Here is a 17500-nt window from a genome sequence, read left to right on the forward strand (position 1 = left end):
GAGAACGAGACAGACAGCAGACTGTCCCTTTAAGAGAACAGGACAGACAGCAGACTGTCCCTTTAAGAGAACAAGACAAACGGCAGACTGTCCCTTTAATAGAAGAAGACAGACAGCAGACTGTCCCTTTAAGAGAACAAGAAAACGGCAGACTGTCCCTTTAATAGAACAGGACAAACAGCAGACTGTCCCTTTAAGAGAACAAGACAAACAGCAGACTGTCCCTTTAATAGAACATGACAGACAGCAGACTGTCCCTTTAATAGAACATGACAGACAGCAGACTGTCCCTTTAATAGAACATGACAGACAGCAGACTGTCCCTTTAATAGAACAAGACAGACAGCAGACTGTCCCTTTAATAGAACAAGACAGACAGCAGACTGTCCCTTTAAGAGAACGAGACAGACAGCAGACTGTCCCTTTAATAGAACGAGACAGACAGCAGACTGTCCCTTTAATAGAATAGGACAGACAGCAGACTGTCCCTTTAAGAGAACAAGACAAACGGCAGACTGTCCCTTTAATAGAAGAAGACAGACAGCAGACTGTCCCTTTAAGAGAACGAGACAGACAGCAGACTGTCCCTTTAAGAGAACAAGACAGACAGCAGACTGTCCCTTTAAGAGAACAAGACAAACAGCAGACTGTCCCTTTAATAGAACATGACAGACAGCAGACTGTCCCTTTAATAGAACAGGACAGACAGCAGACTGTCCCTTTAAGAGAACAAGAAAAACGGCAGACTGTCCCTTTAATAGAACAGGACAGACAGCAGACTGTCCCTTTAAGAGAGCAAGAAAAACGGCAGACTGTCCCTTTAATAGAACAGGACAGACAGCAGACTGTCCCTTTAATAGAACAGGACAGACAGCAGACTGTCCCTTTAAGAGAACAGGACAGACAGCAGACTGTCCCTTTAATAGAACAGGACAGACAGCAGACTGTCCCTTTAATAGAACGAGACAGACAGCAGACTGTCCCTTTAATAGAACAGGATAGACAGCAGACTGTCCCTTTAAGAGAACAGACAGCAGACTGTCCCTTTAAGAGAACAGGACAGACAGCAGACTGTCCCTTTAATAGAACGAGACAGACAGCAGACTGTCCCTTTAATAGAACGAGACAGACAGCAGACTGTCCCTTTAAGAGAACATGACAAACAGCAGACTGTCCCTTTAATAGAACATGACAAACAGCAGACTGTCCCTTTAATACAACAGGACAGACAGCAGACTGTCCCTTTAAGAGAACAGGACAGACAGCAGACTGTCCCTTTAAGAGAACAAGACAAACGGCAGACTGTCCCTTTAATAGAAGAAGACAGACAGCAGACTGTCCCTTTAAGAGAACAAGAAAAACGGCAGACTGTCCCTTTAATAGAACAGGACAAACAGCAGACTGTCCCTTTAAGAGAACAAGACAAACAGCAGACTGTCCCTTTAATAGAACATGACAGACAGCAGACTGTCCCTTTAATAGAACATGACAGACAGCAGACTGTCCCTTTAATAGAACGAGACAGACAGCAGACTGTCCCTTTAAGAGAACGAGACAGACAGCAGACTGTCCCTTTAATAGAACGAGACAGACAGCAGACTGTCCCTTTAATAGAATAGGACAGACAGCAGACTGTCCCTTTAAGAGAACAAGACAAACGGCAGACTGTCCCTTTAATAGAAGAAGACAGACAGCAGACTGTCCCTTTAAGAGAACGAGACAGACAGCAGACTGTCCCTTTAAGAGAACAAGACAGACAGCAGACTGTCCCTTTAAGAGAACAAGACAAACAGCAGACTGTCCCTTTAATAGAACATGACAGACAGCAGACTGTCCCTTTAATAGAACAGGACAGACAGCAGACTGTCCCTTTAAGAGAACAAGATAAACGGCAGACTGTCCCTTTAATAGAACAGGACAGACAGCAGACTGTCCCTTTAAGAGAGCAAGAAAAACGGCAGACTGTCCCTTTAATAGAACAGGACAGACAGCAGACTGTCCCTTTAATAGAACAGGACAGACAGCAGACTGTCCCTTTAAGAGAACAGGACAGACAGCAGACTGTCCCTTTAATAGAACAGGACAGACAGCAGACTGTCCCTTTAATAGGAGACAGACAGCAGACTGTCCCTTTAATAGAACAGGATAGACAGCAGACTGTCCCTTTAAGAGAACAGACAGCAGACTGTCCCTTTAAGAGAACAGGACAGACAGCAGACTGTCCCTTTAATAGAACGAGACAGACAGCAGACTGTCCCTTTAATAGAACAGGATAGACAGCAGACTGTCCCTTTAAGAGAACAGACAGCAGACTGTCCCTTTAAGAGAACAGGACAGACAGCAGACTGTCCCTTTAATAGAACGAAACAGACAGCAGACTGTCCCTTTAATAGAACAGGATAGACAGCAGACTGTCCCTTTAAGAGAACAGACAGCAGACTGTCCCTTTAAGAGAACAGGACAGACAGCAGACTGTCCCTTTAATAGAACCGCAGACAGCAGACTGTCCCTTTAATAGAACAGGACAGACAGCAGACTGTCCCTTTAAGAGAACAGGACAGACAGCAGACTGTCCCTTTAATAGAACATGATAGACAGCAGACTGTCCCTTTAATAGAACAGGACAGACAGCAGACTGTCCCTTTAAGAGAACAGACAGCAGACTGTCCCTTTAAGAGAACAGGACAGACAGCAGACTGTCCCTTTAATAGAACGAGACAGACAGCAGACTGTCCCTTTAATAGAACATGACAGACAGCAGACTGTCCCTTTAAGAGAACAGGACAGACAGCAGACTGTCCCTTTAATAGAACGAGACAGACAGCAGACTGTCCCTTTAATAGAACAGGACAGACAGCAGACTGTCCCTTTAATAGAACGAGACAGACAGCAGACTGTCCCTTTAATAGAACAGGACAGACAGCAGACTGTCCCTTTAATAGAACATGACAGACAGCAGACTGTCCCTTTAAGAGAACAGGACAGACAGCAGACTGTCCCTTTAATAGAACATGACAGACAGCAGACTGTCCCTTTAATAGAACAGGACAGACAGCAGACTGTCCCTTTAAGAGAACAGAAACTATAGGCAGAAACTACCTGACACAGTATGGACGTTGTATTTGGTAGGACCGTACAATTAATCGCAATTTTATCGAAATTGCAATATGAACCCTAGCCTGACAAGCATCAGCTCCACATCCAGATGTTGGGTCTGAGGGAACTCCCCATTGGTCAGGGCTCAATCCGAGGGGCGGGACAAACGGTTGTCTTTCAAATTCCCTCTGCACGTAATAGGATAGCGCTCCAACCAATCAGAGCAACGCTAGCTGATAGATTCAACTTTAAACTCTGAACACATCTTCCCTTTTTTTAAGAATGACTTCAGTGCCGTTCTTTGTTCTTTTCTCAAAGAAAAGCTGAACTCCAAGTCTTCCAGAAGACCTCTGTTCACCAGCAGCAGCAGCAGCCATAAGCCCCGCCCACCCACTCTATACACGATGTGATTGGCCCGACCAGAGTTAGTTTTTTCCAGCTCGCAAGCCAACGGAGAGTTGCTAGACTGACCCTGGCTGCTAATTACATGTACTGCCGATAATAGGGGGGCGTCTAGATTTCTACTAGATATGAACTATAGTGTAATATCCAAAACACAGAGGGGAGCAATATTATTATAAGGCAAAATATGTGTCAAATTCATAAAAATCATATTTAGTGGGAGGAGAAGGGGATCTTTTGTCTGTAATTGTTCAAACACCAAACCTCTGTCTCTGTCTCTCTCTGTCTCTGTCTCTCTCTGTCTCTCTCTCTCTGTCTCTCTCTCTGTCTCTGTCTCTCTGTCTCTCTCTCTCTCTCTCTCTCTGTCTCTCTCTCTCTCTGTCTCTCTGTCTTCTCTCTCTCGTCTCTCTCCCTCTCTCTGTCTCTCTCTCTGTCTCTCTGTCTCTCTCTCTCTCTCTCTCTCTGTCTCTCTCTCTCTCTCTGTCTCTTCCTCCTCTTCTCTCTCTCTCTCTCTCTCTCTCTGTCTCTCTCTCTTCTCTCTCTCTCTCTGTCTCCTCTGTCTCTCTCTCTGTCTCTCTCTCTCTCTGGTTCTCTTCTCTCTCCCGTGTCTCTCCGTCTCTGTCCTCTCTCTGTCCTCTCTCTGGTCCTCTCTCTCCCCGTGTCTCTCTGTCTCTCCTGTCTCTCCCTGTCTCCCTCTCTCTCGCTCTCTCTGTCCCTCTGTCTCTCTCTTCCCCGTCTCTCTCTGTCTCTCTCCCCCCCTGTCTCTCTCTGTCCTCTGTCTCTCTCTCTCTCTCTCTGTCTCTGTCTGTCTCTCTCTCTCTCTCTCTGTCTCTCTCTCTCCCTCTCTCTCTTCAAATTCAAATTCAAAGTTGCTTTATTAGCATGACTGTAGGTACAGTGTTGCCACGTCATGGCACGCTGCAACGTCTTTGGCAGCCAGCGGAGCAGTCAGTCCTTCTCCTAGCAGCTGGGCCAGTTTATCACAGTCACTAAGGGAACAAAAATTTTGAATTTTGTTTGAGAATTGTAAAAAATATCCTATTCTTATCTGTTCAAACTTTGGACACGTACCCCCCTGCAGTCAGGCACGGATTTAGAATGCAGAGGCCCCTGGGCACAAAATCTTGGATCTACATTTTTAACAGTAAAAGTAAGCTGTGGGTTTTTCTTTAGTTTAAAACAAAACACTTTCTCCAACTCCATTTCTTGTGATGTTAAAGTGATGGTTCGGAGTAATTTTACCCTAGGGTCCTTTGCACCATGACCTCGAGCCAAACACCCCCCCAGAAGCTTTTTTGACCTGGGTCTACCATTGGACGAGTTAGCGTAGCGTTAGCCGCTGAATAGCTTACCCCCGGCTAATGGATCGGTGTCCTTAACATTACCCCACTAATAATGCCTGAAATGATACCAAAGGTGTACACTAGTACAAATAGGTTATGCTCTCATAAAACGATGGATTGTAAAGTTTGTAGTACACCAGAAGGTTATGTAAACATATCCTGCTGCGCTTCTGCTCTTCGTTGCTGTTGTTGCTGCGTAAGACGAGTGCTTAGACGCGTACAAATTACAACACCAAAAGAGATGCAACAAAAATATTTTTTAATTTAACTTATTTTTTAAAGTAAGTGCTGTAGTATAACTAGCAGGAGACAAGTAATAATTGAGGTAAGTTTGGAGACATTACCTTATTTAATCATTAAATTAATAAATATTTTTGTTGCATCTCTTTTCGGTGTTGTAATTTGTAGATGTCCCTAAGCACTCTTACTGCCCGGTAGTAACAGCAGCAACAGCAGCAGCAGAGAGCAGAAGCCAGCAGGCAAGTGTTATTTACATAAACTTCTGGTGTACTTACAAATTTTACAATCCATCGTTTTATGAGAGCATAACCTATTTGTACTACTTGTAGACGTTTGGTATCATTTCGGGCATTATTAGTGGGGTAATGTTAAGAGACACTTCGGATCCGTTAGCCCCTGGGCTAAGCTATTCAGCGAAATGCCTTCACGCTTACGCTAAACGCCCATGTTCGACCCAGGTGAAAAGAATCTGGGGGGTGTTTGGCTCGAGATCATGGTGCAAAGGACCCTAGGGTGAAATTACTCCGAACCATCACTTTAATTGTGACTCTATAAGTATCTATAAAACAAAGGACAAAATGGAAACTATCAGATTCAAATCTATGAAAATACAGCCTAATAACATAACTAAGAATAACTATAGTTGTCTGTACAGTCTGTCAAAATTGAACTAGCTTACCACAATAGCACAACATCAATGCTAATCTCAAAAGAAAACATCCAATCTACTCATCTCTTCCACAGAGCCAACCCGACACTAGTAAATCACACCAAAAACAAAGGCAAGAAAAAAACAGTGGTGACCAAAATTTTATCTAAAAAGCTGACTTCGGAAAAAACAGCTGATTGTTGAGCACCTCTTTTACTCTCTCACTGTCTCTCCCCTTCACGGAGAAACAGATGATCAACATCTACTAGCCTAAAGTGTAACAGAGCTGTGTTTCAAATATATGGATGAAAATAGGTTGTGTATAACTTATATACGTATAGGCCTATACAGCTCAGTCTCAGCGTGAAATGTAGTTCTCAAAGTTAAGTTGCACAACTTTATGTATGGCAACTATTTTATTCTATGTCATAATTTCCTGATATGTGATGACAGCAGACAATGTAACGCTGTCGCCGATGTTCAGCTCTACATCTCCACCAAATCCATCACCACGGCAACCCACTCCACTTTGACCACTGGCCTCAGTGAAATTAAATCATGGATGCAAACCAACTTTCTCAAACTTAACTGTGACAAATCAGACACGATCATCATCGGTCCCAAATTCCTCTTCAAAACATCGCACAACTTTTGCTTCACCATCTATAACTCCACTATGTCTCCCTCCTCACACATCTACACCATCAGGAGGTATCTCTTTCTCCCTCCTCACACATCTACACCATCAGGAGGTATCTCTTTCTCCCTCCTCACACATCTACACCATCAGGAGGTATCTCTTTCTCCCTCCTCACACATCTACACCATCAGGAGGTATCTCTTTCTCCCTCCTCACACATCTACACCATCAGGAGGTATCTCTTTCTCCCTCCTCACACATCCATCAGGAGTTATTTTTGACAGCAACCTCTTCTTCGAAAAAGCATGTCCTCAAAATCACCAGAGCTGCCTTCTTCCACCTTAAAATCTGTATCAGTATCAGTGTTATCTCATGGTTTATGTTTGTATATTTGCACACTTTACATTTTAGAGAAAGAAGTATAGCCTACTTTATTTATTTATAATTTTTGCATTACATTATTTGCAGAAATTATTATATTTGGTGGTGACAAAACCCATATTAAGTATGTAGACCTACAGTTAGGTGATTTTGGCGTTGTAGAGATGTCTGCTCGCTCTCCGATTGTCTGATATGAATGACCACACAATGATACATGTGCTTAGCGTTCTGTCTTACACAGCAAACTAATTCTTCACCGGTAAGACCAACATACAGCGGAAGGTTCTAAAAATATTAAAAACAACAAAGCTATACTTCACCGATTCTCTGCAGTGAACTGACGGAAAAAGACAAAAGATATAGGCTACTTTTAAAATACTATGTGAAATATGACGTGAAAGTACCCTCAACTAGAGAATGACTACTACATATGATGCATTGATAAGCCTAGACCGTGTATCTGGTCATAAAACAGTTTATTGATACAACAACGTTACATGATTTAAAAAGCAACATAGCTTATCATACGGGGACAGAGCAGAGGTGCTGGGCTCCAGCTGAATCAGAAAAAAATATTTATTTAGGTGGGTCGGTGGACGCAGATTCGGAAGGCTTTGGCGCCAATCGGACTATCTATAATAATCAGGGTTTTTAATAAGTGGAAAAAGTAGTAGATAGACCATACTTTTTGAGGCTGTCAAACTGGTAACGTAGCTACGTACCGCTGGGTCTCTGCCGCCTTCTAGTGATGTGACAACCAGCTCTTTTACGCGAGTCGGTTCAACCGGACGGTTGTTGGTTGGCGAACCGAGTCTATAGATTCGGTCAACGGTTCACGTGCCTGCGGCTACTCGCGGTCTCGGCAGTAGCCGGGTGCCCGCCCGGTCTGCTCGTGACAGCCTGTAACATTCACTTCTCTAACATTTAACTTAACGTAACTAAGATAACGTGTATTTGTATGTGATGTACTTCCCAATCAATAATGTGTGAATTTCCGAACACAATCACCTAAGATGCATCAGAAACAAGGCTTGGTTAATGACTCCAACTTGCCGAGAACCGTTAGACAAACCGTTTGCTTATATACTCGAGCGGTTGTTAACGGTTACATTCGGTCTCGACTCCCGGCAGTGCAGACTCTCGGCAGTAGTCGGGTGCGCGGTCTCTACAACTCTCTTAACAACTCTTTCGGTCCAATGAATCGTGCTGCTCGAGGTAGCCCATTTCCTGATTGATTCTACCACCACTCCAGTGGAGGCGCTAATGAGGTAAAAAACAGGAGTGAGTCGGTTCATTGACGTATGGCACTCGATTCTCCCGGCTCAGTGACACGAATCGGGTTAATAACCGGCTCTTCTGTCAGTTCGTCATCACTACCGCCTTCAGCGCTTTCCGAACCGCCTGCGGAGTCGGAGACCGTGGTGGGGGGGGGGGGCATTTGAACAGGTGTCTGTCACTCCAGCCGGGCTGTGGTTCTCTGTCATGTCCTGCTGCTGCTGATGTTGCTCTAATTGTTCCTCTGAAACAGCAAGGCTGGATGTTGTGATGCTAAACTCCTCATCGCTAGCATCTCAGCAGGCGCCGCCAGGCTCTTTATTAGCATCGAGCCGACTTTTGAAAAAAGTGGAGATGGTTGGAATATTACTCCTAATTAAATCCTCTCTGCTATCCTTCTCCCTTTTAGCTTTCCGTTTTGTCGCTCCACTGCTCCACCGTTTTTTATCCATGTTGTTTGTTTTGTCACTCTAGCCTATCCTCCACCGCCTGTCTTGCCCATTGACATTTGGTCTTGCCGCTATCGACAGTTTCCGCGGTAACCTGACTCGTAGTCATTAGACACAGCCGACAGCCAAAAAACTGATAATGATACTTTTTTGTGTGCAACTAAATTATTGTTAATACACATACATACATATTTTTTCTTTCATTCTGTTTTATCCTAATTTAAATAGCAAATGTTAATAGTGTTTTTCTTATGCCCTGTTATTGTAATCTATATCTGCCAAATGGGACTACAGATGGAAATTAGCCTTTGGGCTACAATCTGGCACTTTTACGTGTACTGCTGTACATGTTCATTAAATGTGCATTGTCCTGAAAATAAAAAAAAAATAAAAAATAAAACATACACACAAACACACACTAATTCATTAATTTTATTTTAATTTTAAACGAAAAAAAAAAAAAAGGGATGAGGCCACACAGTTAGTGGGGTCTTGGAGGCCCCCTAGAGGTCGGAGGCCCCCGGGCACCGGCCCAATCGGCCCGGTGGTAAATCCGGCCTTGCCTGCAGTCCTCCAGAAAAATAAGTGTAACACTAGTGGTAATAAGTTGGTGTCCGTGGCGTGTAGACAGTACTGGTGGTATAGTGGACAAACGCGTCAACAGTAAAAAAAGAAAAAATAACAAAATAAAATGAAAAAAACATGAAAACAGTGTCAAAAAATGGACAAAAAAGTCAGAAAAAGTTTTTAAAAAGGGAGAAAAAGTAATTTAAAAAAAAGGGAAGAAAAATCTGAAAAAAAGTCAAAAAATATGGAAAAAAGTCAGAAAAAGAGTCAAAATCCCCAGAAAAAACTTTTTCACAAAAGTGTAAATTTTCTATTTTGACCCGAGAGGACAACAGGTGCGTAGTTGACAGGTTGGGGGGAGACAACACAAGGGTTAAACTGAGATATTTGTCTCCTGATGTGGTTTTCTTTTCTTTTATTTCCATTACTCTTCTCTTCTCTTCAGGTTGTATATGATGGGTTTTATCTTCGTGGTATCATTGATTAGTTCCTCATCCTCTAAAACTCTTATCTGATTCTTTGGGGGCCATTTAGTTTTCCCTTCTCTCACCGTCCAATCACAGGGAACTACTACGGGACGCCCCGCCCAGTGCACATCGGTCCGGAGAGTCCACCAATCACGTACCAGGAACACCGAAACCTGCTGAGGAACTTCAGGACGAGAAGCAAATCTCTGAGTAACCTGGAGAAGGCTGTGGAGGAGGGAGACAACAGTGAGGAGGACAGTGGACTGTCTGGTAGGAGAGACACACACACACACACACAACACACACACACAGAGGCACACACACAGAGACACACACACACACACACACACACACACAGAAACACACACAGAGACACACACACACACACACAGAGACACACACACACACACACATACACAGAGACACACACACAGACACACACACACACACACAGAGACACACACGCACACAGACACACACACACCGACACACAGACACACACACGCGCACAGACACACACACACACACACACAGCACACAACACACACACCACACACACACACAGACGCACACACATACACAGACACACACACACACACAGACACACACAGACACACACACACAGACACACACACACACACACACACACACACGCACACACAGTGTGTCTGTGTGTGTGTGTGTGTGTGTGTGTGTGTGTGTGTGTGTATTTTCACATTTCACTAGGTGAGTTACTGTGTTATTTAAAGGGGTGATAGAATGATTATATAGGGTATTTTACACTGTTCCTTAAGGTCTCCTAATGGGGTATGTAACATTGGTTGGGCTGAAAATTGCCCGAATGATATTTTATTAGGCCCTTAACTACCCTGTGAATATGGCTCTATTTGGAACAAGAGCTTTTCTTCCAAATATGGTATGCTCATGAATATTCAGAATGAGCTACGCGCTGATTGGTTTGAGCAAACTACATAGAAACACATGGGAGACTCGGCAGCAGGCCTCATATTTCAGACACTGCAAAGTTATACATTGTTTGTCGGGCTATTTCGTTATTTAATTCACTTCTGAGACTTTTTTTAGCGAGAAATCAACTATATAAAGCTCAAATATGGGCCGTTTTACGATAATGGATGGCTAATTGCAAATTTGGTTAAGACTGTGTGTCTGAGTTCACTGTGTGTCGGCCTGCTGTGAGGTAGATGGAGCTCCGTCACGACTGGCAGCCCACGGCACTTCATACCCGCGCAAAGTCACCGTCTGTTGGGCTAATGGACTACCAAACACCGCTGCCCTGACAGAGCTCCAGGGCCTGCAACTCCCCTCTTCCTGCTAAATGCCCGGTGTAAGTGAGTGAGAGCACGGTCAGCGAGCTTGTTACGCCAGCAATCTCTTACCACAGGTTCCAGTTAATCTTTTAATGTGTGTAATTATAATGTGTTGAGTTATTTAAACAAACGATCGGGGAAATAAACGCCGCTTGTCCGCGAGTCTCATTGATAGAGCCTGCGGCTGGATGGAGCCCGTGATTTGTAGCTACAAATCACGGGCTCCATCCAGCCGCAGTTAGCTTCATTTTCGTTGTAATTCGAGTATATTTACAGTTTGAATTTTGTCACGCCACGTATACAACATCTACCTAAATATCTTATAAAGCTAACAACTGTGTCCGATTTCAAGTTAATGAATATTTGTGAATTTCAGAGGAATTCTAAGAGGAGGCTAGGTAGCTCTCATTGATAGAGCTCCATCCAGCCGCAGGCTCTATCAATGAGACTCGCGGACAAGCGGCGTTTATTTCCCCAATAGTTTGTTTAAATAACTCAACACATTATAATTACACACACTAAAAGATAAACTGGAACCTGTGGTAAGAGATTGCTGGCGTAACAAGCTCGCTGACCGTGCTCTCACTCACACATACCGGGCATTTAGCTAGCAGGAAGAGGGGAGCTGCAGGCCCTGGAGCTCTGTCAGGGCAGGGGCATTTGGTAGTCCATTAACCCAAAAAACTGTGACTTTGCGCGGGTATGGAGTGCTGTGGGCTGCCAGTCGTGACGGAGCTCCATCTACCTCAAAGCAGGCCGGGGTCTGTGAAGGAAGGCAGGCCGGGCGGCGAGGCAGCTACACAGGCAGCACCGGCGCTGAACTCCAACACACAGTCGGACAAACTTTGCAATTAGACATCCATTTTCATGAAGCGGCCCATATTTGAGCTTTATATAGTTGATTTCTTGCATAAAAAAGTTTCAGAAGTGAATTTTGTAATGGAATAGCAGAGATCTGCGCGACCTACATTCAGAAGACTACCTGATCTCAGGTCAGTTGTGTAGCCTATGTAAATGTTCTCTTAATACACCCATGGGCTGACAAAGGTACAGGTCTTGGGAGGTTGACGTCAATTTCCAGCTTTCGCTTTTCGTTTTCAGCGGCAGTTTCAAAATATGAGATTTTCATAGTAAAGGGGTGTCAATGGGATTTTGAGGTTCTATGTACAGTACAGGCCAAAAGTTTGGACACACCTTCTCATTCAATGTGTTTCTTTATTTTCATGACTATTTACATTGTAGATTCTCACTGAAGAAATCAAAACTATGAATGAACACATATGGAATTATGTACTTAACAAAAAAGTGTGAAATAACTGAAAACATGTCTTATATTTTAGATTCTTCAAAGTAGCCACCCTTTGCTTTTCTTATAACTCTGCAAACCCTTGGTGTTCTCTCAATGAGCTTCATGAGGTAGTCACCTGAAATGGTTTTACCTTCACAGGTGTGCTTTGTCAGGGTTCATTAGTGGAATTATTTCCCTAAAAAATAATAAAAAAAAAAGGGTGGCTAAATTTGAAGCATCAAAAATATAAGACATGTTTTCAGTTACCACTTCCTTTTGTTAAGTACATAATTCCATGTGTTCATTCATAGTTTTGATGCCTTCAGTGAGAATCTACAATGTAAATAGTCATGAAAATAAAAAGGAAACGCATTGAATGAGAAGGTGTGTCCAAACTTTTGGCCTGTACTGTATGTCCTATTTACCCACCGAACTGTCGTTATTTAACTATGACAGGGTAAAATCAGTTTAGCATTCTATCATCACTTTAAACTCATAACACACTTTTTCCTCTCTGTTTTTTCTCAGCGGGTTCTGCCGTAGTCCCGCCCACCACCCTGCCTCTCAGCCAATCGTGGGAGTCGGCAGTGGGGAGTAGGGAGGGAATGGAGAACGGAGGAGGAAGAGGAGTAGGGAGAGGAGGAGGAACAGGAGGAGGAACAGGAACAGGAGGAGGAGGAGGAGGAGGAGGAGGACCGCTGCCTGAAAACTGGGAGCTGGCGTTCAGCGATTCAGGAGAGCCGTACTACATCGAGTAAGTTATGATACTGATAACGATCGATTAACTCAAAACATCAACAGTCAGATTTTTATTTCTATTTGGTCTCAGCCGAATTAAACTATTTGTCTCAGGTCATTGGAGAAATATATATTTAGGTGAGCTATGGACACTTTAATGACGCTGGAAAGTAAAATACAAGGTTTTCTAATGGAGTCTGGTACATATGATGATGATGATGATGTTGATGATGATGATGATGATGATGATGATGATGATGATGATGATGATGATGGTGATGGTGATGCTGATGGTGATGATGGTGATGCTGATGGTGATGATGATGATGATGATGATGATGGTGATGCTGATGCTGATGATGATGATGATGATGATGATGATGATGATGATGGTGATGATGATGCTGATGATGTCACTCTTTCAGTCATAACTCAAAGACGACCAGCTGGCTGGATCCTCGAACTCTTAACAAAGACACGACTCCCTTCACAGAACGTAAGTCTGATTGATTGATTGATTGATTGATTGATTAATTGATTGATTGATGGATTAATTGATTGATGGATTAATTGATTGATTGATTGATTGATTGATAGCGATGTATTGTGAATCTGTTTACCCCTCCTGTTGTCTTTGGGTCAAATTTGACCCATTTTCAAAACGTTTCTATATCCGAAATTTGGGTTTCTGTCAACTAAATTGTCAAAATAAATAACGTGGACGGTTCCGTATAACGCTCTTTTCACAAGTTAAATATATCATCAGTTGACTACTTAATTGAATTTGGGTGTTTTATACAATTTTATAGCATTTAAAAAAATTAAAAACGTAAAATAAAAGCGCAGAAAGAATCGACAAAGACATCGGAAAAAGTGACAAAAACATGGAGAAGTGACACAAAAAAAAGCAGGGAAAGCTTCAAAAACATCGGGGGAAAAGTGAAAAAAAGTTTTTAATTTAAAATTTTGACCCAGAAAGCGCAAAAAGTTGCATGGCCGACAGGATCTTAATGGGTTAAAAATGTATATAAATGTGAAAAGATAAAAAAAAAAAATGATGCAGTTTTTAAACAGTCTATGGCAGGGGTCTTCAGATTTTTAGGCCAAGGACCCCTTAACTGAAAGAGAGAAGGAGCAGGGACCCCCTACTGTATAAAATTAAGTTGCATATTAAACTGGGCCTACAATAACGTGTAGGGCAGCCTAAAGCCTTTATACATACATGTTTTTCCTAGAATACTAAGCTATTACAATAGCCTAATAATTGTTGGCATGCTTTTATAAATCATGTTTTTATGTTAAAACATAAATGTGGCATCTGGGGATGGATATCTAAGTGACTACCTTACCTATATAGGCCAGTAAGCCTATCATCAGTGGGGATTTATGTTTGCTAATAAAATGTTGGATTCATGTTAAGACTGTGTTTAAGAATTTTTGAAAAAACTTCAAAATTTGGCAATAATTTGAAGGGCCGCCCTGTTGAAGATCCCTGGTCTATGGCGTCTACTTCAGATTTCACTTGTTTCTTAGTTCAGAGAGTTTTAATTTTAACTTGTTAACTGCTGCTGAGAGACTCACTTCCTGTTGGTGTGTGTAGGACTTTTATTTTGAAGGCAGCAGCCAGAAGGGGGCAGCACAGACTCAAAGACATCCTGTTAGCTTCTCCTTCCTTCTTCTCTCCTTCTACTGCAGCTTTAAAGACATCTGACAGCCCCTTAACAACTATTATTAATTATTATTATTATACATTTACTTTTATTTAAAGTACTGTACAGAAATACTATTATGGAGGTACTTGTACTGTACTTGCGGTTTTCATTTTTTGCAGCTTTATCCTTCTACTCTACTACATTTATTCATAGTTGCACTGAACAGATTTCACATTATAACATAGAAGTTGAGGTGATAGCGCAGTGGATAAGACACATGGGTTCTGGGTTCAATTCCCGCTGTGATACATCAACTAATGTGTCCCTGAGCAAGGCACTGAACCCCCCTAGTTGCTCCAGAGGTATGTTACCTCTGATATATACAGCAGTTATAAGTCGCTTTGGATATCAGCGTCAGCTAAATGACATGTAATATAATGTAATGTAATGTAATGAATCAGGAAATAGAGATGAAAAGGAAAGATGAAGGAGGGAAAAAAGATGTAGAACAGGCGCAAAAGGCTAAAAAAGTGAAGCGAGGAAGGAGGGAAGGAAGAAGAAAAAACATAAAGCGAGAACGTACCACAAAGGTCACATTTTTAGACAACCTACTGATGAAATAATTTCAAACTAGGAGGTGTAATATTTTGGGCTGGAGGAAGTCGTAATAACAACGCCCCAGGATGGCCTTTATCGATCCTTCTGGCAGTCTGTTTTACGAGGCGAATAGAGAGAGAGGAGATATATATATATATATATTTATATGTGTGTATTCCAGGCAACATAGAATAGGAAAAGATGTTTCTATGTCGTTTAGACACAAATACATATTAATAAATGACATGTTGATGTTTGAAAGTCTCGAGGTTTTGACATAAATGCAAATATATGAATGTAATTTAAAAAAGAATTTAAAAAATAATAATGGATTTTCAAATATTGCACCTGTCAATAGAGAATGAAATATTCTGGAGCCTATTTAGATAGATAGATAGATAGATAGATAGATAGATAGATAGATAGATAGATAGATAGATAGTTTTATTGTCATTGCATGTCTCTACACAACGAAATTAGGATGACATCAATCACTCACTTACAGTGCCTTGCGAAAGTATTCGGCCCCCTTGAACGTTTCGACCTTTTGCCACATTTCAGGCCTCAAACATAAAGATATAAAACTGTAATTTTTTGTGAAGAATCAACAACAAGTGGGTCCCAATTATGAAGTGGAACGAAATTCATTGGCTATTTCAAACTTTTTTAACAAATAAAAAACTGAAAAAGTGGGCGTGCAAAATTATTATTCAGGCCCCTTTACTTTCAGTGCAGCAAACTCTCTCCACAAGTTCAGTGAGGATCTCTGAATGATCCAATGTTGACCTAAATGACTAATGATGATAAATAGAATCCAGCTGTGTGTAATCAAGTCTCCGTATAAATGCACCTGCTCTGTGATAGTCTCAGAGGTCCGTGTAAAGCGCAGAGAGCATCATGAAGAACAAGGAACACACCAGGCAGGTCCGAGATACTGTTGTGGAGAAGTTTAAAGCCGGATTTGGATACAAAAAGATTTCCCAAGCTTTAAACATCCCAAGGAGCACTGTGCAAGCGATAATATTGAAATGGAAGGAGTATCAGACCACTGCAAATCTACGAAGACCCGGCCGTCCCTCTAAACTTTCAGCTCATACAATGAGAAGACTGATCAGAGATGCAGCCAAGAGGCCCATGATCACTCTGGATGAACTGCAGAGATCTACAGCTGAGGTGGGAGACTCTGTCCATAGGACAACAATCAGTCGTATACTGCACAAATCTGGCCTTTATGGAAGAGTGGCAAGAAGAAAGCCATTTCTTAAAGATATCCATAAAAAGTGTCGTTTAAAGTTTGCCAAAAGCCACCTGGGAGACACACCAAACATGTGGAAGAAGGTGCTGTGGTCAGATGAAACCAAAATCGAACTTTTTGGCAACAATGCAAAATGTTATGTTTGGCGTAAAAGCAACACAGCTCATCACCCTGAACACACCATCCCCACTGTCAAACATGGTGGTGGCAGCATCATGGTTTGGGCCTGCTTTTCTTCAGCAGGGACAGGGAAGATGGTTAAAATTGATGGGAAGATGGATGGAGCCAAATACAGGACCATTCTGGAAGAAAACCTGATGGAGTCTGCAAAAGACCTGAGACTGGGACGGAGATTTGTCTTCCAACAAGACAATGATCCAAAACATAAAGCAAAATCTACAATGGAATGGTTCACAAATAAACATATCCAGGTGTTAGAATGGCCAAGTCAAAGTCCAGACCTGAATCCAATCGAGAATCTGTGGAAAGAACTGAAAACTGCTGTTCACAAACGCTCTCCATCCAACCTCACTGAGCTTGAGCTGTTTTGCAAGGAGGAATGGGCAAAAATGTCAGTCTCTCGATGTGCAAAACTGATAGAGACATACCCCAAGCGACTTACAGCTGTAATCGCAGCAAAAGGTGGCGCTACAAAGTTATTGGACTTAAGGGGCTGAATAATTTTGCACGCCCAATATTTCAGTTTTTTATTTGTTTAAAAGGTTTGAAATATCCAATAAATTTCGTTCCACTTCATGATTGTGTCCCACTTGTTGTTGATTCTTCACAAAAAATTACAGTTTTATATCTTTATGTTTGAGGCCTGAAATGTGGCAAAAGGTCGAAAAGTTCAAGGGGGCCGAATACTTTCGCAAGGCACTGTAGCAGCATAACGATAGAAGGATAAAAAGTGACACTGTCAGCAACAGTTTATAGATAAATATATAGTATAAAAATGAAATTAAAGTATTAAAACAAGAATAAGAAAACCAGTACATTTACAAACACAGTATGGTCAATACTGCCGACGTTGTCTCTGCTGTAATCAGATCAGTATATATTTATGTTTATGTTTATGGGAAACATCCATGTGTCCAGACAGGGCATAACGTTCCCATGGCAACAGGGGCTAA

General features: G+C 42.1%; 1 protein-coding gene across 1 annotated transcript in view; it reads left to right on the forward strand.

The window, feature by feature from the left end:
• The window catches only part of LOC120559064 (membrane-associated guanylate kinase, WW and PDZ domain-containing protein 3-like), a 94282-nt gene that overhangs the window by 3142 nt on the left and 73640 nt on the right, over window positions 1-17500 (forward strand). Inside the window, 3 exon segments of the mRNA XM_039800487.1 lie at window positions 9606-9779; window positions 12654-12879; window positions 13289-13359. Of these exon segments, the coding sequence (XP_039656421.1) occupies window positions 9606-9779; window positions 12654-12879; window positions 13289-13359 (471 nt within the window).

Source organism: Perca fluviatilis, chromosome 5 (genome assembly GCF_010015445.1).
Source record: "Perca fluviatilis chromosome 5, GENO_Pfluv_1.0, whole genome shotgun sequence".
Taxonomy (NCBI): Eukaryota; Metazoa; Chordata; class Actinopteri; order Perciformes; family Percidae; genus Perca; species Perca fluviatilis.